The sequence below is a fragment of the Myiozetetes cayanensis genome, unplaced genomic scaffold (assembly GCF_022539395.1).
Source record: "Myiozetetes cayanensis isolate MyiCay16 unplaced genomic scaffold, myiCay2020 scf446, whole genome shotgun sequence".
Lineage (NCBI taxonomy): Eukaryota > Metazoa > Chordata > Aves > Passeriformes > Tyrannidae > Myiozetetes > Myiozetetes cayanensis.
This window is the reverse complement of record NW_026087683.1, coordinates 431-24,410: the sequence shown is the minus strand read 5'-3', so window position 1 is coordinate 24,410 and position 23,980 is coordinate 431. Positions and strand designations below refer to the sequence as shown.

Genomic DNA, 23,980 nt, shown 5'->3' with positions numbered 1-23,980 from the left:
TTTGGGGGGCTGGGGGCTCTGAGGGGGCTGAGGGGGCTGTGGAGCTTGGGGGAGCACGTGGGGGTCAGGAATGGGGGCTTTGGGGGCTGGGGGCTGTGGACCTGGGGAGGCACGGGGGTCACAAATGGGGGCTTTGGGGGCTGGAGGGAGTTTGTGAGGGGCTGGGGGCTGAAGGAGTTTAGGGGGCTTAGAGGGGCTTGGGGGCTTGGAGGGGTTTGGGGGCCTGGAGAGGCTCTGGGGGCTTAGAGGGGCTTGGGGGTTCCTGGGGGATTTGGGGGGCTGGAAGGGCCTGGAGGGGATTTGGGGGATCCCAGGTGAGTTCTGGGGGGTCCCAGGAGGATTTTAGGGGTCCCAGGTGGGTTTTTTGGGGGGTCCCAAATGGGGTTTTTAGGGGATCCCAGGTGGGGTTTTTGGGGGTTCCCAGATGGGGTTTTTTGGGGAGTCCCAGGTGGGTTTTTTGGGGGTTCCCAGGAGGATTTTGGGGGGTCCCAGATGGGTTTTTCGGGGGGTCCCAGATGGAGTTTTTTGAGGGGTCCCAGGTGGGGTTTTTTGGGGGTCCCAGGTGGGGTTTTTGGGGGATCCCAGATGGGGTTTTAAAGGGTTCCCAGGAGAATTTTGGGGGATCTCAGATGGGATTTTTTGGGGGGTCCCAGATGGAGTCTTTTGGGGGTCCCAGATGGGGTTTTTGGAGGTTCCCAGGTGGGGTTTTTGGGGGATCCCAAATGGGGTTTCTGGGGGTTCCCAGATGGGATTTTTGGGGGTTCCCAGGTGGGATTTTTGGGGATTCCCAGGAGGATTTTGGGGGTCCTAAGTGGGATTTTTGGGGGTTCCCAAGTGAGTTTTTTGGGGGGGTCCCAGATGGAGTTTTTTGGGGGGTCCCGGGTGGGGTTTTTGGAGGTTCCCAGGTGGGATTTTTTGGGGAGTCCCAGGTGGGGTTTTTGGGAGGTCCCAGGAGGATTTTGGGGGTCCCAGATGGGTTTTTTGGGGGGTCCCAGGTGAGTTTTTTGGGGGTTCCCAGGTGGGATTTTTGGGGGTTCCCAGGAGGATTTTGGGGGGGTCTCAAATGGGATTTTTTTGGGGGTCCCAGATGGGGATTTTAGGGGGTCCCAGATGGGATTTTTGGGGGGTTCTCAGGTGGGATTTTTGGGGGTTCCCAGGATGATTTCAGGGGGTCCCAGATGGGATTTTTGGGGGGACCCAGATTGGATTTTTAGGGGGTCCCAGGTGGGATTTTTTTGGAGGGTCCTAGATTGGATTTTTAGGGGGGTCCCAGGTGGGTTTTCTGGGGGCTCTCAGGAGGATTTTGGGAGTCCCAGATGGGATTTTTGGGGGGTCCCAGGTGGGGTTTTTTGGGGGTTCCCAGGTGGGATTTTTGGGGGTTCCCAGGGCAATTTTAGGGGTCCCAGAAGGATTTTGGGGTTTCCAGGAGGATTTTGGGGGTCCCAGGGCAATTTTGGGGTTCCCAGGAGGATTTTGGGGGTTCCCAGGGCAATTTTGGGGGTGTCCCCCCCTCACCTTCTGCCAGATGTCCTCGAACTGCTCCACCCCCTCCGACACCTTCTTGAGGCACCTGTCGATCTCACCTGGGGGGAGGGGCCACACCCAAATCTCAACAACCAATCAGAGCCGCCCGTGACCCCACCCAAAATGTGACAGCCAATCAGAGACAGCTCCAGTCACACCCAAAATCTGACAGCCAATCAGAGCTGCCCGTGGCCACACCCAAAATCTGACAGTCAATCAGAGACAGCTCCAGCCACACCCAAAACCCGACAGCCAATCAGAGTTCGTCTTGGTCACACCCAAAAATGTGACAGCCAATCAGAATTGTCCTTGGTCACACCCAAAATGTGACAGCCAATCAGAGACAGCTCCAGTCACAACAGAAATCTGACAGCCAATCAGAGACAGCTCCAGGCACACCCAAAATGAGACAGCCAATCAGAGCTGTCCTTGGTCACACCCAAAATCCAACACCAATCAGAGACAGCTCCAGCCACACCCAAAATCTGACAGCCAATCAGAGCTCTTCTTGGTCACACCCAAAATCTGACAGCCAATCAGAGACAGCCCGGGCCACACCCAAAACACGACAGCCAATCAAAGTTCTTCTTGGTCACACCCAAAAATGTGACAGCCAATCAGAATTGTCCTTGGTCACACCCAAAAATCTGACAGCCAATCACAGACAGCCTGGGCCACACCCAAAACCCGACAGCCAATCAGAGACAGTGCCACCCACACCCAAAATCTGACAGCCAATCACAGACAGCCTGGGCCACACCCAAAACCCGGCAGCCAATCAGAGCTGTTCTTGGTCACACGCAAAAATCTGACAGCCAATCAGAGACAGCTTCAACCACGCCCAAAATGTCCTTCCCAGCCAATCAGAAACACTCATGACCACACCCAAAATCTGACAGCCAATCAGAGAGAGCCCCAGCCACACCCAAAGTGCCGCAGCCAATCAGAGCGGCCCCTGTGGCCACACCCACCGTGCCCCAGCCAATCAGAGCTCACCCTGCAGCTTCCTCTTGTCAGCCATGCTGGGGGGCTCTCGGCATCCCCTCGGGGGGCGCCTGGGGGAGGGGGGCCAGGCACCCCAAAACACCCCCAAAAACACCCCCAAAACACCCCCACACCTCCCTGAGCCCCCCAAACCCCCAGACCCCCAGAGAGCCCCCAGAGAGACCCCCAAACTCCCAGAGAGACCCCCAGAGAGACCCCCAAACCCCTCCCCAAACCCCTCAGACCCCCAGAGAGACCCCCAGAGAGACCCCAGACCCCCAGAGAGACCCCCAGAGAGACCCCCAAACCCCCAGACCCCCAGAGAGCCCCCCAAACCCTCCCCAAACCCCCCTCAGACCCCCAGAGAGACCCCCAGAGAGACCCCCAGACCCCCAGAGAGACCCCCAGACCTCCCTGAGACCCCCCCAAACCCCCTAAGAGCCTCCACAGATCCCCAGAGAGACCCCAGACCCCCAGAGAGACCCCTCAGAGAGACCCCCAGACCCCCAGAGAGACCTCCAGACCCCCAGAGAGACCCCCCACACAGACCCCCAGATCCCCAGAGAGCCCCCAGACCCCCAGAGAGCCCCCCAAGACCCTCCCCAGAGACCCCCCAGACCCCCAGAGAGCCCCCCAGACCCCCAGAGAGCCCCCCAGACCCCTCTAGAGCCCCCCCAGACCCCTCTAGAGCCCCCCAGACCCCCAGAGAGCCCCCAGACCCCCATAGAGCCCCTAGACCCCCTAGAGAGCCCCGCCCAGAACCCCTTAGAGCCCCCCAGACCCTCTAGAGCCCCCTAGACCCCTCATAGAGCCTCCCAGACCCCCATAGAGACCCCCTAGACCCCCTCAGAGACTCCCCAGACCCCCAGAGAGCCCCCCAGACCCCCTAGAGCCCCCCAGAGGACCCCCCCTAGAGCCCCCCAGACCCCCCCAGACCCCCAGACCCCTAGAGCCCCAGACCCTCAGAGAGCCCCCAGACCCCCAGAGACCCCCAGACCTCCCTGAGCCCCCAAGACCCCTCCCAAACCCCCAGAGAGACCCCCAGACCTCAGAGAGCCCCCAGACCCCCAGAGACCCCCAGACCTCCCCATGAGCCCCCAAACCCTCCCCAAACCCCCCCAGAGAGCCCCCCAGACCCTCAGAGAGACCCCCAGACCCCCAGAGACCCCCCAGACCTCCCTGAGCCCCCAGCCCCCCAGAACCCCCTGAGACCCCCAGAGAGCCCCTCACAGACCCCCCAGAGAGCCCCCTAAACCCTCCCAAACCACCCAGACCCCCAGAGAGACCCCCAGAGAGACCCCCAGACCTCCCCTGAGCCCCCAAACCCTCCCCAAACTCCCCAGACCCCCAGAGAGCCCCCAGACCCCCAGAGAGACCCCCCAGATCCCTCTAGAGCCCCCAGAGAGCCCCCAGACCCCTCTAGAGCTCCCCATAGAGCCCCCAGACCCCCATAGAGCCCCCAGACCCCTATAGAGCCCCCCAGACCCTCTAGAGCCCCCAGACCCTCTAGAGCCCCCAGACCCCCAGAGAGCTTCCCAGACCCCTCTAGAGATCCCCAAACCCCCAGAGAGCCCTCAGACCCCCTAGAGCCCCCCAGAATCCCATAGAGACCCCCCAGACCCCCAGATCCCCAGGAGACCCCCAGACCCCTTCAGAGCCCCCCCAGGCAGCCTCACAGACCCCCAGAGAGACCCCAGACCCCCACATAGCCCCTCAGACCCCACAGAGCCCCCCAGACCCCCAGAGAGCCCCCAGACCCCTTCAGAGCCTCCAGAGAAACCCCTAGAACCCCATAAAACCCCCATGCCCCTATAAGCCTCTCCAGACCCTCATGGAACCCCCTAAAACCCCTTTAGAGCCCCCCTAACCCCTCTAGAACCCCTAAAAACCCCTTTTAGAGCCCCTAAAACCACTCTAGAGCCCCCCAGACCCCTACAGATGGCCACAAAGCCCTCCAGACCCCTCCAGACCTGAAAAAAAGCCCCACATTCACCTCTATCCCCACCCAGACCCCAAAACAACCCCCATAAATCCCAATAAACCCCAACAGGCCCCTCTAAACCCCTACAGGCCCCTCTAACCCTCCCAGAGGCCCCTACAGACCCCCTTTAGGCCCCTTTTTAGGCTCCTCCATCCCCCTCAAACCCCCCTAAACCCTCACAAACCCCCCTAAACCCTCACAGACCCCCTAAACCCTCACAGACCCCCCTAAACCCTCACAGACCCCTCTAAACCCTCATAAACCCTCACAAACCTCCCTCAGGTCTCCCCTCCATCCCCTCTCCCCCTCCCTCAGTCCCCCATAATCCTCACAACCCCTAAACCCTCACAGACCCCTAAACCTTCACAACCCCTAAACCCTCACAAACCCCCTAAATCCTCACAAACCCCCTAAACCCTCACAAACCCCCTAAACCCTCACAGACCCCTAAACCCTCACAGATCCCCCTAAACCCTCACAGACCCCCCTCAGACCCCCCTAAATCCTCACAAACCCCCTCCCCCCTCAGGCCTCCCCTCACTCCCTCCCTCCTTCCCCTCAGGCCCCATCCAGGCCCGGCGCTTTCCCCCCCATTTTCTCCCCTCCCTTCCCCCCCCACCGGGAACTCACCGGGGGGTCCCGAGGCGGCCCTTTGGGGGGCTGCGATCGCGCCGATCGCGCTGCGATGTCGCGACAGAGGCCGCGACAGGCGGGGGGCGCCTCCTCCTCCTCCTCCCCCCCCGCTCTCGGCGCCGACCCGGCCAAGATGGCGGCGGCTCCCTCAGGCCAACGCCCCGCCCCGCCCGCACGCGCCGCGCTCCCATTGGCCCCGCCGCGCGTCACTCAGGGAAAACCGCCCGCTGATTGGTGAGCGCGGAGCGGGGCGGGATCAAAGCGCCTGTCAATCAACGGAACGGCGCGCTCCTATTGGAGGAGCCGCCGAGCTGTGTTTATAACGGCAAAGAGGCGTGGTTGTGAAGAGGCCACGCCCTCAGGGCGGGTTTTGTGCACACGAAGGGAGCTCCTATTGGTCGGAGGGGCTGTCACTCACGGCAGGGCGGAAGAAGCGGACGTGGTTTCTCATTGGTGGAACCGCAGAGCGAGGGGCGGGGTCAGGCGCTGAGCGCCTCTCCCATTGGCTGATTCAGCGGGGGGCGTGGCCAGCGCGATGCCGGGGGGGTGGGAATGGGACCCCAAACCCCCAAAATCCCAACAAAAAACCCCAAAATCCCTGACAAAATAACCCAAAATCCTCCCCAGAGCTCCCTAAAAAGTCCTCCCAACATCCAGGACCCCCCAAAAAAGCCATCCAGGACCCCCTAAAATCCCCCAAAGTCCCTCAATAATTCTTCCAGTACCCCAAAACCCCAGGCCCCCAAAATCCCCACAGACGAAGGAGAAGGGAGGGGTTGTGACATTAGGGGGATTTTGGGAGTCCCCAAGACTTTAGGGGTCCCCAGGACTTTGGGGGTCCCAGAGGGTCGGGAGTCTCAGGGGGTGGGGACCCCGCTTTTGTCCCCTGGACCTTCAGGACCCCCAAAACTCCAGACAGACACTCGATATCCAAAATCAATGTATAAACAACAACAACTGACACTGGGGGTGCAGGACTTTTGGGGTCCCCAGGATTTTGGGGCCCCAGGGGGTCTCAGGGGAGTGGGGACCCCACTTGTCCCCCTGGACCTTGAGGACCCCCAAAAACTCCCCCAAGATGCTCCATAAAGAAACTCAATATATAAATACCAGAGGTGACATCGAGGGTCCCCAGGACTTTTGGGGTCCCCAGGATTTTGGGGTCCCAGGGAGGTCGGGGGTCTCAGGGAGTGGGGACCCCGCTTTTGTCCCCTGGGCCTTGAGGACCCCCAAAAACTCCCCAAGATGCTCCCCAAAAACAACGTATAAAGATAGAGGTGACATCAGGGGTCCCAGGACTTGGGGGTCCCCAGGACTTTGGGGTCCCCAGGACTTTGGGGTCCGCCAGGATTTTGGGGGTCCCAGGGAGGTCAGGGGGTCTCAGGGGAGTGGGGACTCCACTTTTGTCCCCTGGACCTTCAGGACCCCCAAAACTCCAGACAGACACTCGATACCCAAAATCAATGTATAAACAACAACAGGGACTTTGGGGGTCCCCAGGACTTTTGGGGGTCCTCCAGGACTTTGGGGGTCCCAGGGGGTCGGAGGTCTCAGGGGGTGGGGACCCGCTTTGTCCCCCTTGGACCTTGAGGACCCCAGAAACTCCCCAAGACGCTCCTAAGAAACTCAATATATAAATACCAGAGGTGACATCGGGGGTCCCAGGAGTTTGGGGGCCCCAGGACTTTTGGGGTCCCCAGGACTTTGGGGGTCCCCAGGATTTTGGGGGTCCTGGGGGGTCTGGGGATCTCAGGGGGTGGGGACCCGCTTTGTCCCCCTGGACCTTCAGGACCCCAAAAACTCCCCAAGATGTTCCCCAAAAACAAGGTATAAAGAGCAGAGGTGACTTTAGGGGTCCCTGGACTTTGGGGGTCTCCCAGGACTTTTGGGGTCCCCAAAATTTTGGGGGTCCCAGGGGGTCAGGGGTCTCAGGGAGTGGGGACCCGCTTTGTCCCCCTGGACCGTCAGGACCCCCAAAACTCCCCCAAGACGCTCCATAAAGAAACTCAATATATAAATACCAAGGAGGTGACATCGGGGGTCCCCAGGACTTTTGGGGTCCCCAGGACTTTGGGGGTCCCAGGGGGTCGGGGGTCTCAGGGGGTGGGGACCCGCTTTGTCCCCCTGGACCTTGAGGACCCCCAAAACTCCCCAAGACGCTCCCCAAAATCAAGGTATAAATACCAGAGGTGACATCGGGGGTCCCCAGGACTTTGGGGGTCCCCAGGACTTTTGGGGTCCCTCACGATTTTGGGGGTCCCAGGGGGCCGGGGGTCTCAGGGGGTGGGGACCCCGCTTTTGTCCCCCTTGGAACTTGAGGACCCCCAAAAACTCCCCAAGACGCCTCCATAAACTCAATATATAAATACCAGAGGTGACATCGGGGGTCCCCAGGACTTTTGGGGGTCCCCAGGACTTTTGGGGTCCCCCAAAATTTTGGGGGTCCCAGGGGGGTCGGGGGTCTCAGGGGGTGGGGACCCTGCTTTGTCCCCCTGGACTTGAGGACCCCCAAAAACTCCCCAAGATGCTCCCAAAAACAAGGTATAAAGAGCAGAGGTGACATTGGGGGTCCCCAGGACTTTTGGGGTCCCCAGGATTTTGGGGGTCCCAGGGGGGTCGGGGGTCTCAGGGGGTGGGGACCCTGCTTTGTCGCCCTTGACCTTGAGGAACTCCGGCCATGCTGGAGAAATATTTCTGGTTGGCCTCGGCCACTTTCTTCTCGACGCCTGCGGGTTCACGATCTCAGGCCCTGGGTTGGGGGCACAGGGGGTCTCAGGGGTCTCAGGGGTCTCAGGGGGTCTCAGGGGGTCCCAGGGGTCAGGGGGTCAGGGATCACCCCTCAAAAAATCCCACCTGGAGGGACCCCCAAATCCCCCTGAGCCCCCAAACCCCCAGGACACCCCAAACCCCCCAGGACACCCCAAACCCCCATGGGCTCCCCCAAACCCACCCAGGACCCCCCAAACCCACCCAGGACACCCCAACCCCCATGGGCTCCCCAAACCCCCTCAGACCCCCCAGGATCCCCCAAACTCCCTTCCCCTCCCCCAACCCCTCTTGGACCCCCAAACCCCTCAGACCCCCCAGGACCCCAGAAAGCCCCCCATGGGCTCCCCAAACCCCCCAGGACACCCCAAACCCCCATGAGCTCCCCCAAACCCCTCAGATCCCCCAAACCCCCTCTTCTCTCCCCAGGACCCCCAAACCCCCTTTCTCTCCCCTAGGATCCCCCAAACCTCCCAGGGACCCCCAAACCCCCTTTTCTCTCCCAAGACCCCTCAAACCCCCAGGACCCCCAAACCCCTTTTCTCTCCCCAAGATCCCCCAAATCCCCAGGACCCCCAAACCCCCTTTTACTCCACCTTTTCTGCCCCCAAACCCCTCTTCGCCCCAGGACCCCCAAACCCCCTTTCTCCCCCAGGACACCCCAAACCCCCTTTCTCCCCCTAGATCCCCCAGGATCCCCCAAACCCCCTTTTCTCCCCCAGGACCCCCAAACCCCTTCTCCTCCACCTTTCCCCCCAAACCCCAGGACCCCCAAACCTCCCAGGGACCCCTCAGGTCCCCTTTTCTCCCTAAACCCTCCAGGACCCCCAAACCCCTCAGATCCCCCAGGACCCCCAAACCCCCTTTCCTCCCCTAAACCCCCAGGACCCCCAAACCCCTCAGATCCCCAGGACCCCCAAACCCCCTTTCTCTCCCCAGGACCCCTAAACCTCCCTAGGGACCCCCAAAACCCCTCTTCTCCCCTTTTCCCCCAAACCCCCAGGACCCCCAAACCCCCTTTTCTCCCCCAGGACCCCCAGTCCTCCCCAGGAGCCCCCAAACCTCCCAGGACCCCCAAACCCCCTTTTCTCCCCTAGGACCCCCAAACCCCCTTTCCACCCCCAAACCCCCTCTTCACCCCCAGACGCTAACCCCCAGGACCCCCAAACTCCTTTCCTCCCCTTTCTCTCCCCAAACTCCCTTTCCTCCCCTTTTCTCCTCCTTCAAACCCCATTTCTCCCCCAGGACCCCCAAACCCCCTCTTCTCCCCCTTTTCCCCCAAACCCCCAGGACCCCCAAACCCCCTTTCCTCCCCTAAACCCCAGGACCCCCAAACCCCTCAGATCCCCAGAACCCCCAAACCCCTTTTCTCCCACCCAGGACCCCCGAAACCTCCCCATGGACCCCCTAAACCCCCAGGACCCCCAAACCCCTTTCTCTCCCCCAGGGACCTCCAAACCCCTTAGGACCCCCAAACCCTCAGGATCCCCCAAACCCCTCAGATCCCCCAGGACCCCCAAACCTCCCCAGGGACCCCCAAACCCCCTTTTCTCCCCCAGGACCCCCAAACCTCCCTAGGGACCCCCAAACCTCCCAGAACCCACAAACCCCTTTTCTCTCCCCCAGGACCCCCAAATCCCCTTTTCTCCCCCAAACCCCCTTTTCTCCCCTCAGGACCCCCAAACCCCTTTCTCCCCCAGGACGCCCCAAACCTCCCCACGGACCCTCTAAACCCCCTTTTCTCCCCCAACCCCCTTTCCTCCCCCAGGACCCCCAACCCCTTTTCTCCCACCCAGGACCCCCAAACCTCCCCATGGGCTCCCCAAACCCCCAGGACCCCCCAAACCCCCTTTCCTCCACCTTTCTCCCCCAAACTCCCTTTTACCTCCCAGATGCCCCAGAACCCCCAAACACCCTTTCCTCTCCTCCAAACCCCCAGGATCCTCCCAAACCCCCTCTTCATCCCCCAGGACCCTCAAACCCCCTTTCTCCCCCAGGACTCCCCAAAACCCCCATGGACCCCCAAGCTCCCCTTTGCCCCCTCCCCACCTGCAGGGGGGTGAAGGCGACGCTGGAGGCGGTGCCGGACGAGCGGTCCCGGATGGTGGATTTGCCCCCGTAGACCACGCTCTGCTTCTGCAGGGTCCTCTGCGCCAAGGGGGGGTTAATTAACGCTAATTACGGCTCATTAACCCCCCGGGGGGGGCAGCAGGGGGCTGGGGGGGCCGCAGGTACCTGCAGGGTCTTGCTGATCCGGGCCTTGGTGGCCTCGTTGACCTGGGTTTGTCTCACCCGGCCACTGCCGGCCTTGCCAAGGTGGCCCAGGCTGAAACCCAGATCCTCCTGGTAGGCGTCCTCCTCGATCTGGGGGAGAAAATGGGGTTAAATGAGAGAAAATGGGGTTAAATGGGAAAAAAATGGGGTTAAACTGGGAGAAAATGGGGTTAAACTGGGAGAAAATGGGGGTAAACTGGGAGAAAATGGGGATAAAAGGGGATAAAAGGGGGTTTTGGGGGTCCCAGGTGGCCCAGGCTGAAGCCCAGATCCTCCTGGTAGGCGTCCTCCTCGATCTGGGGGAGAAAATGGGGGTAAAATGGGGATAAATTGAGAAAAAATGGGGATAAAAGGGGGTTTTGGGGGTCCCAGGTGGCCCAGGCTGAAACCCAGATCCTCCTGGTAGGCGTCCTCCTCGATCTGGGGGCAAAAAAGGGGTTAAAATGAGAGAAAATGGGGATAAAAGGGGGTTTTGGGGGTCCCAGGTGGCCCAGGCTGAAGCCCAGGTCCTCCTGGTAGGCGTCCTCCTCGATCTGGGGGAGAAAAAAGGGGTTAAATTGAGAGAAAATGGGGGTAAATTAAAAGAAAATGGGGTTAAAGGGGGAGAAAATGGGGTTAAACTGAGAGAAAATGGGGTAAAGTGGGATAAAATGGGGATAAAAGGGGGTTTTGGGGGTCCCAGGTGGCCCAGACTGAAGCCCAGGTCCTCCTGGTAGGCGTCCTCCTCGATCTGGGGGAGAAAATGGGGGTAAAATGAGAGAAAATGGGGTTAAATGAGAAAAAAATGGGGTTAAAGGGAGAAAATGGGGTTAAACTGAGAGAAAATGGGGATAAAAGGGGGTTTTGGGGGTCCCAGGTGGCCCAGGCTGAAGCCCAGATCCTCCTGGTAGGCGTCCTCCTCGATCTGGGGGAGAAAATGGGGGTAAAATGGGGGTAAATTGAGAAAAAATGGGGATAAAAGGGGGTTTTGGGGGTCCCAGGTGGCCCAGACTGAAGCCCAGATCCTCCTGGTAGGCGTCCTCCTCGATCTGGGGGAGAAAATGGGGTTAAACTGGGAGGAAATGGGGTTAAACTGAGAGAAAATGGGGTTAAAGGGGGAGAAAATGGGGTTAAAGGGGGAGAAAATGGGGGTAAACTGAGAGAAAATGGGGTTAAACTGAGAGAAAATGGGGTTAAACTGAGAGAAAATGGGGTTAAAATGAGAGAAAATGGGGTTAAAAGGGGATAAAAGGGGTTTTGGGGGTCCCAGGTGGCCCAGGCTGAAGCCCAGGTCCTCCTGGTAGGCGTCCTCCTCGATCTGGGGGAGAAAAAAGGGAGAAAATGGGGGTAAATTGAGAGGAAATGGGGGTAAAAGGGGAGAAAATGGGGGGAAACTGGGAGAAAATGGGGTTAAACTGGGAGAAAATGGGGTTAAACTGGGAGAAAATGGGGTTAAACTGGGAGAAAATGGGGTTAAACTGGGAGAAAAGGGGGTTAAACTGAGAGAAAATGGGGGTAAACTGGGAGAAAATGGGGTTAAAATGGGATAAAAGGGGGGTAAACTGAGAGAAAATGGGGTTAAACTGGGAGAAAATGGGGGTAAACTGGGAGAAAATGGGGTTAACTGACAGAAAATGGGGGGAAACTGGGAGAAAATGGGGTTAAACTGGGAGAAAATGGGGTTAAACTGGGGAAAAATGGGGTTAAAGGGGGATAAAAGGGGGGTTTGGGGGGGATTAAAGGGGAATAAAAGGGGTTCCCTTTTTAGAAAAAGATTAATTAACCATGAGCGTTAATTGGGGGGATCCCCCATTAAGGGGCTTTCCTGTTAATTAACTGTGGTGGTAATTGAGGTTAATTATCCACTTCCTCTTGGTTAATTGGGGTTAATTACCGACCTCCTCCTGATTAATTTAGGTTAATTACCCACCTCATCCTGGTTATTTGGGGTTAATTACCCACCTTTCTTCTGGTTAATTTGGGTTAATTACCCACTTTCTCTTGATTAATGGGGGTTAATTACCCACCATCTCCTCCTGTTAATTAGGGTTAATTACCCACCTCCTCCTGGTTAATTGGGGTTAATTACCCACCTTCTCCTGGTTAATTGGGGTTCATTACCCACCTCCTCCTGGTTAATGGGGTTCATTACCCACCTCCTCCTGGTTAATGGGGTTAATTACCCACCTCCTCCTGGTTAATGGGGGTTAATTACCCACCTCCTCCTGGTTAATTGGGGTTAATTACCCACCTCCTCCTGGTTAATTGGGGTTAATTACCCACCTTCTCCTGGTTAATTTGTGTTAATTACCCACCTTCTCCTGGTTAATTTGTGTTAATTACCCACCTCCTCCTGGTTAATTGGGGTTAATTACCCACCTCCTCCTGGTTAATGGGGTTCATTACCCACCTCCCTGGTTATTTGGGGTTAATTACCCACCTCCTTCTGGTTAACAGGGGTTAATTACCCACCTCCTCCAGGCTAATTAGCATTAATTAGTGTTAATTAGTGTTAATTACCTCCCCAAAGCTCATCCTGTTGGCCTGCTTCCGGATCTCCGTCAGCCCCAAACGCTCCTTCATCTTCCGGTACCTGGGGGGTAATTAAGGGTTAATTAGGGGTAATTAGGTGGTAATTTGAGATCAATTAAGTGATTAATAGGAGAATTAACAGGGCAGTTAATTAAGAGCTTCACTGGGCCACTAATTAGGTATAAATTAGGTATTAATTAGGGTTAACCAGAGAGTTTTAGATAAAATTTAGTGTTAATTAGGCCTCAATTGGGGGGTGGTGATTAGAGGTCAGACAGGGGTTAATTAGCAGTCAAATAGGGAGTTAATTACTGATAATTAGGGAATTAATCAAGCCTTAGCTAGTGATTACTTACAGGTTATCAGTAGTTAATTACAGTTAACTAAGGAACTAATTGGCCATTAATTAGAAGTTCATTGTAGCTTTGTTAAGGGTTAATTAGAGAACCAGTAAAGGAATTAATTGGAAGACTTAACTAGGAGTTAATTAGTAGGTTGACAAACATTTATTTTGAGATTGAATTACGGGTTAATTAGAGCATTAATTAGGAGCTAATTAGTGGTTAATTAGGGTGGATCAGATGGAGGGGGTCTCCCCACACTCTTCCCCCCCCCCCATTCCCCCTCTGCCCACCCACCAACAAACGATTGGTTAATGAGGAATAACTGGGGTTAATTAGGGTGCTAATTAGCGCTAATTAACTCACCTCCGGCCCCCCCTCTTCTTCCTCTGCCCGTCCAGGGGGGCCGGGAGGGGCTTCACCTGCTTCACCGGGGGGGGCTCCTGCCACTTGTCGAACTTGCGCTCGATCTCCTCCTTCAGCTCGTACCCCACCTGGGGGCACAAAGGGGGTTTGGGGGTCCCTGAGGGCGTTTGGGGGTCCCAGGGGGATTTGGGGTCCTGGGGGTCCCAGGGGCTCCTGCCACTTGTCGAACTTGCGCTCGATCTCCTCCTTCAGCTCGTACCCCACCTGGGGGGGCACAAAGGGGGCTTTGGGGGTCCCAGGGGGAGTTTGGGGGTCCCAGGGGGTTTGGGGGTCCCAGGGGGCTCCTGCCACTTGTCGAACTTGCGCTCGATCTCCTCCTTCAGCTCGTACTCCCACCTGGGGGCACAAAGGGGGTTTGGGGGTCCCTGAGGGGATTTGGGGGTCCCAGGGGGTTTGGGGGTCCCAGGGGGCTCTGGGGGGTCCCAGGGGGCTCCTGCCACTTGTCGAACTTGCGCTCGATCTCCTCCTTCAGCCTCGTACTCCCACCTGGAGGGCACAAAGGGGAGGTTTGGGGGTCTTTGGGCAGATTTGGGGGTCCCAGAGGGGTTTGGGGGGTCCCTGAGGGGGTTTGGGGGTCCCAGGGGGCTCCTGCCACTTGTCGAACTTTGCGCTCGATCTCCTCCTTCAGCCTCGTACCCCACCTGGGGGAGGGGAAATGGGGGTCCCTGAGGGGTTTGGGGGTCCCTGAGGGGTTTGGGGGTCCCTGAGGGAGTTTGGGGGTCCCAGGGAGGTTTGGGGGTCCCAGGGGGATTTGGGGGTCCCAGGGGGCTCCTGCCACTTGTCGAACTTGCGCTCGATCTCCTCCTTCAGCCTCGCACCCCACCTGGGGGACACAAAGGGGGCTTGGGGGTCTTTGGGAGATTTGGGGGTCCCTGAGGGGTTTGGGGGTCCCAGGGGGTTTGGGGGTCCCAGGGGGATTTGGGGGTCCCTGAGGGGGTTTGGGGGTCCCAGGGGGCTCCTGCCACTTGTCGAACTTGCGCCGATCTCCTCCTTCAGCCTCGTACCCCACCTGGGGGCACAAAGGGGGTTTGGGGCGTCCCAGGGGTTTGGGGGTCCCAGGGGATTTGGGGGTCCCAGGGGGTTTGGGGGTCCTTGAGGGGGTTTGGGGGTCCCAGGGGATTTAGGGGGTCCCTGAGGGGCTTTGGGGGTCCCAGGGGATTCCTGGGGTCCCAGGGGGCTCCTGCCACTCATGGAACTTGGCGCCGATCTCCTCCTTCAGCTCCTACCCCACCTGGGGGAAATGGGGTCCCTGAGGGGGTCTGGGGGTCCCAGGGGGTCTGGGGGTCCCTGAGGGGTCTTGGGGGTCCCTGAGGGGGTCTGGGGGTCCCAGGGGGATATGGGGGTCCAAGGGGTGTTTGGGGGTCCCAGGGGGTTTGGGGGTCCCTGAGGGGTCTGGGGAGTCCAAGGGTGTTTGGGGGTCCCAGGGGGTTTGGGGGGTCCCTGAGGGGATGTGGGGGTCCTAGGGGGATTTGGGGGTCCAAGGGGTGTTTGGGGGTCCCAGGGGGTTTGGGGGTCCCAGAAATGGTTGTGGATTTGGGGGATATTTTGGGGTCCCCCCAGGTGAGTTTTGGGGTCCCCCAGGTCCCACCTTTCCGTCCTGGCTCTCGTCAACGAGTCCACCCGCCGCACTAGGGTGGGGGTTTGGGGGATCCCACGGGGTTTAGGGATCCACGGGTTTTAGGGGATCCCACGGGGCTTTTAGGGGGTCTCAGATATGGGTTTGGATTTTGGGGGATATTGGGGGATATTTTGGGGTCCCCCAGGTCCCACCTTTCCGTCCTGGCTCTCGTGGAACGAGTCCACCCACCGCACTAGGGCGGGGGTTTGGGGGATCCCACGGGGGTTTTGGGGGGTCCCAGGGAAGTGTTTGGGTTGGGGGATATTTTGGGGTCCCCCCAGATGAATTTTGGGGCTCCCCAGGAGTTGTTTAGGTCCCACCTTTCCGTCTTGGCTCTCATGGAACAAGTCCACCCGCCGCACTAGGGTGGGGTTTTGGGGATCCCATGGGGGTTTTAGGGGATCCCACGGGAGTTTTGGGGGTTCCCGCTATGGGTTTGGATTTTGGGGGATATTTTGGGGTCCCCCAGGAGTGTTTTAGGTCCCACCTTTCCGTCCTGGCTCTCATGGAACGAGTCCACCCATGGCACTAGGGTGGGGTTTTGGGGGATCCCACGGGGGTTTTAGGGGGTCTCAGATATGGTTTTGGATTTTGGGGGATTTTGGGGGATATTTTGGGGTTCCCAGGTGCGTTTTAGGTCCCACCTTTCCGTCCTGGCTCTCACGGAACAAGTCCACCCACCGCACTAGGGTGGGGGTTTGGGGATCCCACGGGGGTTTTAGGGGGTCCCAGGGAAGTGTTTGGGTTGGGGGATATTTTGGGGTCCCCCCAGATGAATTTTGAGGTCCCCCAGGAGTGTTTTAGGTCCCACCTTTCCGTCCTGGCTCTTGTGGAACGAGTCCACCCGCCGCACTAGGGTGGGGGTTTTAGGGGATCCCACAGGGGTTTAGGGGGTCCCACAGAGGTGTTTGGGCTGGGGGATATTTTGGGGTCCCCCCAGATGAATTTTGGGGCTCCCCAGGAGTGTTTTAGGTCCCACCTTTCCGTCCTGGCTCTCGTGGAACGAGTCCACCCGCTGCACTAGGGTGGGGTTTTGGGGATCCCACGGGGGTTTTTGGTGGTTCCCACTATGGGTTTGGATTTTGGGGGATATTGGGGGATATTTTGGGGCCCCCAGGAGTGTTTTAGGTCCCACCTTTCCGTCCTGGCTCTCGTGGAACGAGTCCACCCGCGCCGCCAGGGTGCACTTGGCCGCCACCAGCCTGGCCGCCTTCCTCCTCAAATCCTGCGGGGGGATTTCGGGGGGTCACGGGGGGGGGTTCCCCCAAATCTGGGGGTCCCCAGGAAGGGGTACCTGGGTGGGGGACGGGGATAACCCACCGGGGGCAGGGACTGCACGATGTCGCTGTGGTAGATGAAGCCCGTGTGGGGCAGCACCGACGTGGACGAGAAGCCCGACAGGGTCCGGCGTTGGGCCCCCAGCAGGAGGATGTTACAGGCTGGGAGCTTGGACAGCGGGGTGAGACCCCCTGCGACCCCTGCAATGAGGGGGGGACCCCCAAAATACAGAGGGGTTGGGGGGGACCCCGAAATCTGGGGGGATCCCAAAAATACAGAGGGTGAGGGAAGCGGGAGTTTGGAGAGAAAGGAAAGACTCCAAAATGTGGGGGAGACCCCCCTGTGACCCCTGGAATGAGGGGGGGACCCCCAAAATACACAGGGGTTGGGGGGGGAACCCCAAAATCCAGGGGGAAAAGGAAGGAGCCAACCCAAAAAAAACACAAGAAGACTGGGGGTAGTGGGAGTTCAGGGAGAGGAAAAGGAGAGGGTTTTGGGGTAATTTGGGGGCGATTTAGGGTTCTCAAGGGGGAGATTTTGGGGGGTAGTTTTGGGGGGTGGGTTCTGGGGGGTCTCACCCATGATCTTGGCGGCCGTGGAGGCCCCGAGGATGAGGGAGAGGTTGGGGGCGATGAAGGACATCCGGGACTCGACGTACTCGTAGATCCGGAGCTTGGCCCCGCTCAGGGCCAGGGCCATGTCACAGGCGTCCTCGATCCGGCTCAGCTCCTCCTCCGACAGCTGCTGCCTGCCATCGGTGAGGAGACACGGATGGGATTAGGAAATGTGAGGGGAAAAGGGTGGGAAAGGTGAGGGGAAAAGGGAGGGAAAGGTGAGGGGAAAAGGGAGGGAAATGTGAGGGGGAAAGGGAGGGAAACGTGAGGGGGAAAGGGAGGGAAAGGTGAGGGGAAAAGGGAGGGAAAGGTGAGGGGAAAAGGGTGGGAAATGTGAGGGGAAAAGGGAGGGAAATGTGAGGGGAAAAGGGTGGGAAAGGTGAGGAGGAAAGGGAGGGAAATGTGAGGAGAAAGTGGTGGGAAATGTGAGGGGAAAAGGGCGGGAAATGTGAGGGGAAAATGGAAAGAATTTTGAGGGGAAAATGGAGAGAAACGTGAGGAGAAAACGGAGGACATGTGAGGAGAAAATGGAGGGAATTTTGAGGGGAAAATGGGGGGGAACATGAGGGGACAAAATGGTGGGAAATGCGAGGGGGAAAATGAAGGGAAACATGAGAGGGAAATGGTGGGAAATGTGAGGGGGAAATGGAGGGAAATGCGAGGGGAAAAGGGAGAGAAAGGTGAGGGGAAAAGGGAGGGAAACATGAGGGGAAAATGGAAGGAATTTTGAGGGGAAAACGTAAGGAATTTTGAGGAGAAAATGGAGGGAAACGTGAGGGGAAAATGGAGGGAAACATGAGAGGAAAATGGAGGGAATTTTGAGGGGAAAGTGGCGGGAATTTTAAGGGAAAAATTGAGGGAAACGTGAGGGGAAAATGAAGAAAAACATGAGGTGAAAATGGAGGGAAACGTGAGGGGAAAATGGAGGGAAAGGTGAAGGGAAAATGGAGGGAAAGGTGAGGGGAAAATGGAGGGAAATGTGAGGGGAAAATGGAGAGAAATGTGAGGGGAAAATGGAAGGAATTTTGAGGGGAAAGTGGCGGGAATTTTAAGGGAAAAATGGAGGGAAACGTGAGGGGAAAATGGCGGGAAAGGTGAGGAGAAAATGGAGGGAAAGGTGAGGGGAAAATGGAAGGAGTTTTGAGGGGAAAGTGGCGGGAATTTTAAAGGAAAAATGGAGGGAAAGGTGAGGTGAAAATGAAGGGATAGGTGAGGGGAAAATGGAGGGAAAGGTGAGGGGAAAATGGAGGGAAATGTGAGGGGAAAATGGAGAGAAATGTGAGGGGAAAATGGAGGGAATTTTAAGGGAAAAATGGAGGGAAAGGTGAGGGGGAAATGGAGGGAATTTTAAGGGAAAAATGGAGGGAAAGGTGAGGGGGAAATGGAGGGAAATGTGAGGGGAAAATGGAGGGAAATGTGAGGGGAAGAAAAGGTCCCCCCCATTATTTGTGGCCCCCCTGACCCCTGGGTGGTGGAGGCCGTCACGCTGACCACCATGATGGTGGCGTTGGTCAGGATCTGCTGCACGTTCTCGTTGTTCTTGCACTTGTCCAGGGAGTTCCCCAGTTCCTGAGAGGAACCCCCAAAATTAGAGAGGGAAAAAAGGGTGGGTGACAGCCCTACCCTCAGGAACAGGGGTGATTTGGGTGGTCCCAGGTGGGATTTGGGGGTCCCAGGGGAGTTTTGAGGGTGTTTTGGGGGTCCCAGGTGAGTTTTGGGGGTCCCAGGGGAGTTTTCAGGGTGTTTTGGGGGTCCCAGGTGAGTTTTGAGGGTCCCAGGGGAGTTTTCAGGGTGTTTTGGGGGTCCCAGGTGGGATTTGGGGATCCCAGGGGAGTTTTGAGGGTGTTTTGGGGGTCCCAGGTGAGTTTTGGGGGTCCCAGGGGGTGTTTCAGGGGTCCCAGGGGGTGTTTAGGGGGTCCCAGGTGAGTTTTGGGGGTCCCAGGGGGTGTTTTGGGGGTCCCAGGTGAGTTTTGGGGGGGTCCCAGATGAGTTTTGAGGGTGCCAGGGAGTGTTTCGGGGGGTCCCAGGGGGTGTTTTGGGGGTCCCAGGTGAGTTTTTGGATGGTCCCAGGAGGTGTTTGGGGGTCCCAGATGGTTTGAGGTCTCAGGGGTATTTGGGGTCCCAGGTGAGTTTTAGGGGTCCCAGGTGAGTTTGAGGGTCCCAGGGAAGTTTGAGGGTCCCAGGGCATTTTAGGGGTCCCAGGTGAGTTTGAGGTGCCAGGGTGTTTGGGGGTGTCCCAGGTGAGTTTAGGGGGTCCCAGGTGAGTTTTGAGGGTGCCAGGGGGTGTTTTGGGGGGGTCCCAGATGAGTTTTGAGGGTCCCAGGAGGTGTTTTGGGGGTCCAAGGGGGTGTTTTGGGGGTCCCAGCTGAGTTTTGAGGGTCCCAGGGGGTGTTTGGGGGGGTCCCAGGTGAGTTTTGGGGGTCCCAGGTGAGTTTTGAGGGTCCCAGGTGAGTTTTGGGGGTCCCAGGTGAGTTTTGAGGGTCCCAGGGGGTGTTTTGGGGGGTCTCAGGTGAGTTTTGAGGGTCCCAGGAGATGTTTTGGGGTGTTTGGGGGGTCCCAGCCCACCTTGACCGTCCGGATGTAATCCAGCGCGTTGGGCACCAGCGACTCCAGCTCCGGGAACCTCTTGGAATATTTGTCCCGGATGAACTTGTGGATGATGTACTGGGGGAAGGGGAGGGGAAAATGGGGGTCCCAAAATCCACCTCAGCCCCTGAACCCCCAAAAACACCCCAGGCCCCCAGGATCCCCTGCCGGGGCTCACTCAGCTCGTTCTCGATCTCCACCGTCAGGTTGTTGGCGTCGACGATCACTCGGTACTCGGGGCCGCCTCACCGGGCCCAAAACTGCCCAAAACGGGGAAATCGACCCAAAATTCCCTTGGGAAACCCAGCATTCCCTAAATCCCCCCAGGGACCCCCTGAATCCCACCCAGCATTCCCTAAATCCGCCCTTAGGACCCCCCCGAATCCCACCCAGCATTCCCTAAATCCCCCCTGGGACCCCCTGAATCCCACCCAGGATTCCCTAAATTCCCACCTGGGACCCCCTGAACCCCATCCAGGATTCCCTAAATCCCCCCTGGGACCCCCTGAACCCCATCCAGGATTCCCTAAATTCCCTGGGACCCCTGAACCCCATCCAGGATTCCCTAAATCCCCCCAGGGACCCCCTGAATCCCACCCAGGATTCCCTAAATCCCCCCTGGGACCCCCTGAATCCCACCCAGGATTCCCTAAATCCCCCCTGGGACCCCCCAAATCCCACCCAGGATTCCCTACAATCCTGCCAGGGACCCCTGAATCCCACCCAGGATTCCCCTAAACCCTCCCAGGGACCCCTGAATCCCACCCAGGATTCCCTACAATCCCCCTGGGACCCGCCCAAATCCCACCCGAGCGGATATTTCGGAGCTGCCTCCACCAGGCCCAAAACTGCCCAAAAATGGGGAAATCGACCCAAAATTCCCTTGGGAAATCCTCAAACCCCCCCAGGATCCCCCCAAATCCTCACAAAGAACCCCAAAAACCCAACTGAGACCCCCCCAAACCCACCTGGGACCCTCCCCTCAAAAAATCCCCTCCCAAATCCTCACCAGGACTCCCCCAAAATTCCTCCCCCAAAGGGACCCCCCAAATCCCACCCGAGACCCCAAAACCTTCCCCCAAATTCTCCCCAAATTCTCCCCAAATCCCATCCAGAATCCCCCAAAACTCCTCTTATCCTTCCCAGGACCCCCAAAATCCCTCACCGACCACCCAAAACCCACCCAGACCCCAAAATGCCCCCTCAAAATTCCCCCAAAATTCTTCCCCCAAATCCCACTCGAGACCCCAAAACCTTCCCCAAATTCCCTCAAATCCCACTCCAGAGCCCCCCAAAACTCCTCTAATCCCTCAGGACCCCCAAAATCCCCTCAACGACTCCCCAAACCCACCCCGACCTCAAAATGCCCCCAAAATTCCCCCAAAGGGACCCCTAAAATCCCACCTGAGACCCCAAAATCTTCCCCAAATCCACCCAGAACCCCCAAAACTCCTCTAATCCCTCCAGGACCCCCAAAATCCTCAGGACTCCCCAAAACCCACCCCAGACCCCAAAATGCCCCAAAATCTCCCCTAAGGGACCTCCCAAATCCCATCCCGAGACCCCAAAGCCTTCCCCAAATTCCCTCAAATCCCACCCAGAGCCCCCAAAACTCCTCTAATCCCCAGGACCCCCAAAATCCTCTCAATGACCTCCAAAACCTACTCCCAGACTCAAATGCGCCCCCAAATCCCCTTTTTGGGGCAGTTTTGGGGGATTTGGGTGGGCAGTTGTGGGGGTGGGGAGGAGGGGGGACCCTGATTTTGGGGGTTTTTTGGAGGTTTTGGGGTTTTTGGGGTCACCTTCAGCGGCTTTGGGCTGTTTGTTGATGTACTCTCGATCTTTCTGCATGATCTCCACAAACTGGGGGAAACAGACCCAAAATCGGCAGATTTAGCCCCAAAAATTGGAGTGGGGAGCCAAAAACCCCAAATTTGGGGAGGGGAAAACCCCAAAATGGGATTTTTTTGGGGGTTGTTTGGCCTTGAGGGAGGGGAGGATTGAGGGGAGGGGGTCAGTGGGATTTGGGGAGTCCTGGAGGAGGTTCGGAGGAGTTCTGGGGAATTTAGGACTTTGAAGTGGGAGGTGGGAGGACTTTTGGGGGGTTGGAGGATTTGAAGTTGGGTTTAAGGGTGGTTTTGGGGTGCTCTTGGAGTGGGGTTTGGGGTGTCTTTGAGGTGGGGCTTAGGGTGAGTTTCTAGGGTATCTTGGGTTGGGCTTTGAGAGTGGGTCTGGGATGTTTTAGGGTTTCTGGGGTGGTCTTGAGGCTTTTCAGGCTGGGTTTTGGGGTGTTTTGTGTGCTGGTTTTGGGGTAGGCTTGAAGTATTTTTAGGTTGCATCTTGAGGATGGTTTTAGGTCGTTGTTTTGGGGTGGTCTTGTGGTGGGGCTCTTGGGTTGTCTTTGGGGGGTTGAGGGCCTTGGGGCCTTTGTGCTAGTTTTAGGGTAGGTTTGGGGGTATTTTTGGGATGTTTTTGTGCTGGTTTTGGGGATATTTGGGGGTGGGTTTTGAGGATGGTTTTAGGGTTGTTTTGGGGGTGTTTTTGGGGTGGGTTTTGAGGATGGTTTTAGGGTTGTTTTGGGGTTTTTTTGGGGTGGGTTTTGAGGTGTTTTTGGGTGGGTTTTGGGGTATTTTTGGGGTGGTTTTTGAGTTGCTTTTTGGGGAGGGGGTTGGGGTGGTTCTGGGGTGGTTTTAGAGTGGATTTGGAGTGGCACTTGCAGCGATTTTGGGATGAGTTTTTGGGGGGTTTTTGGGGGGTGTTTTGGGGAATATTTTGGGGATATTTTGGGAGATATTTTGGGGATATTTAAGGGATATTTTGGGGACATTTTGAGGGATACTTTGGAGATATTCTGGGGATATTCTGGGAATATTCTGGGGATATTTTGAGGATATTTTGAGGATATCTTGGGAATATTTTGGGGATATTCCGGGGATATTTTGAGGACATTTTGGGGATATTTTGGGGATATTCTGGGGATATTTTGGGGATATTCTGGGGGATATTTAGGGATATTCTGGGGATATTTTGGGGATATTCTGGGGGCATTTTGGGGATATTTTGAGGATATACTGGGGATATTTTCAGGATATTTTGAAGGATATTTTGGGGATATTTAGGGATATTTTTGGGCATCTCTGACCGCTCTGCTGCCCCATAACTTGGCGATGCTGCGCACGGACTCGCTGCCCTCGGGGGGTTTGGGGGTTGTTTTTGGGGATATTCTGGGGATATTTTGGGGATATTTTGGTGATATTCTGGGGATATTTTTGGGGGTATTTAGGGATATTTTGGGGCATTTCTGACCGCTCTGCTGCCCCATAACTTGGCGATGCTGCGCACGGACTCGCTGCCCTCGGGGGGTTTGGGGGATATTTTGGGGGATATTTTGAGGATATTTTGGGGATATTTTCTGGATATTTTGGGGATATTTTGAGGATATTTAGGGGATATTTTCAGGATATTTTTGGGTCATTTTGGGGCATTTCTGACCGCTCTGCTGCCCCACAGTTTGGCGATGCTGCGCACGGACTCGCTGCCCTCGGGGGGTTCGGGGTGGGTTTTGGGGATATTTAGGGGATATTTTCAGGATATTTTTGGGGGTATTTAGGGATATTTTGGGGCATTTCTGACCGCTCTGCTGCCCCAGAGTTTGGCGATGCTGCGCACGGACTCGCTGCCCTCGGGGGGTTTGGGGGATATTTTGGGGGTGGTTTTGGTGATATTTTGGTGATATTTTAGGGATATTCTGGGGATATTTTTGGGGGTATTTAGGGATATTTTGGGGCATTTCTGACCGCTCTGCTGCCCCACAGCTTGGCGATGCTGCGCACGGACTCGCTCCCCTCCGGGGTCCGGGGCTCGTCCCGCACGTCCTCGATGGGCGGCTCCTCCCCCCCCTCGGAGCCTTCGGCCTCGGCCTCCTCCTCCTCCTCCGCCTCCTCCAGGTCCGCCAGCAGCTCGTCAGCCAGGGACATGGCTCACTGGGAGCACTGGGAGCACTGGGAGAGAGCACAGACCCCACTGGGAGAGAGCACAGAGCACCCCCAGTCAGGGACATGGCTCACTGGGAGCACTGGGAGCACTGGGAGAGAGCACAGACCCCACTGGGAGAGAGCACAGAGCACCCCCAGTCAGGGACATGGCTCACTGGGAGCACTGGGAGCACTGGGAGAGAGCACAGACCCCACTGGGAGAGAGCACAGACCCCCCAGAGACCCCCCCAGTCAGGGACATGGCTGACTGGGAGCACTGGGAGCACTGGGAGCACTGGGAGGGACACTGGGAGAGAGCACAGACCCCCCAGAGACCCCCCCAGTCAGGGACATGGCTAACTGGGAGCACTGGGAGCACTGGGAGAGAGCACAGACCCCACTGGGAGAGAGCACAGAGCCCCCAGAGACCCCCCCAGTCAGGGACATGGCTAACTGGGAGCACTGGGAGC

The 23,980-nt window shown here is 57.6% G+C and overlaps 2 protein-coding genes across 2 annotated transcripts; both read right to left on the bottom strand.

The window, feature by feature from the left end:
• Positions 1–291: 291 nt before the first annotated feature.
• Positions 292–5,473, bottom strand: LOC126648135 (basic salivary proline-rich protein 1-like). The gene is made up of 3 exons (XM_050330841.1): positions 5,120–5,473; positions 2,521–2,579; positions 292–1,583 (listed from the first exon to the last, which is right to left on the bottom strand). Exons 1-3 carry the CDS (start codon positions 5,311–5,313, stop codon positions 1,246–1,248), a joined length of 591 nt encoding a protein of 196 aa, XP_050186798.1. The 5' UTR covers positions 5,314–5,473; the 3' UTR covers positions 292–1,245.
• Positions 5,395–23,513, bottom strand: LOC126648137 (U4/U6 small nuclear ribonucleoprotein Prp31-like). The gene is made up of 17 exons (XM_050330842.1): positions 23,334–23,513; positions 21,339–21,399; positions 19,689–19,780; positions 19,516–19,614; positions 18,413–18,519; positions 16,915–17,084; positions 16,379–16,536; positions 16,194–16,283; positions 14,406–14,449; positions 14,219–14,263; positions 13,745–13,776; positions 13,640–13,644; positions 13,381–13,508; positions 12,662–12,734; positions 10,124–10,252; positions 9,938–10,036; positions 5,395–5,433 (listed from the first exon to the last, which is right to left on the bottom strand). The coding sequence occupies exons 1-17, from the start codon at positions 23,511–23,513 to the stop codon at positions 5,395–5,397; spliced, it is 1,551 nt and encodes a 516-aa protein (XP_050186799.1).
• Positions 23,514–23,980: the final 467 nt, after the last annotated feature.

Bases quoted from the DNA above. Each gene is read 5' to 3' on its own strand.
- LOC126648135 (XM_050330841.1), bottom strand. From the start codon at position 5,313: ATGGGAGCGCGGCGCGTGCGGGCGGGGCGGGGCGTTGGCCTGAGGGAG. The intron at 2,580-5,119 runs GTGAGTTCCCGG...CCCCTCCCCCAG, and splicing joins GGCCGCCTCGGGACCCCCCG to GCGCCCCCCGAGGGGATGCC. The intron at 1,584-2,520 runs GTGAGCTCTGAT...CCCTCCCCCCAG, and splicing joins TGACAAGAGGAAGCTGCAGG to GTGAGATCGACAGGTGCCTC.
- LOC126648137 (XM_050330842.1), bottom strand. From the start codon at position 23,513: ATGTCCCTGGCTGACGAGCTGCTGGCGGACCTGGAGGAGGCGGAGGAG. The intron at 18,520-19,515 runs GTGGGCTGGGAC...GGTTCCTCTCAG, and splicing joins ATTACATCCGGACGGTCAAG to GAACTGGGGAACTCCCTGGA. The intron at 17,085-18,412 runs GTCAGGGGGGCC...CACCGATGGCAG, and splicing joins ACGGCCTCCACCACCCAGGG to GCAGCAGCTGTCGGAGGAGG.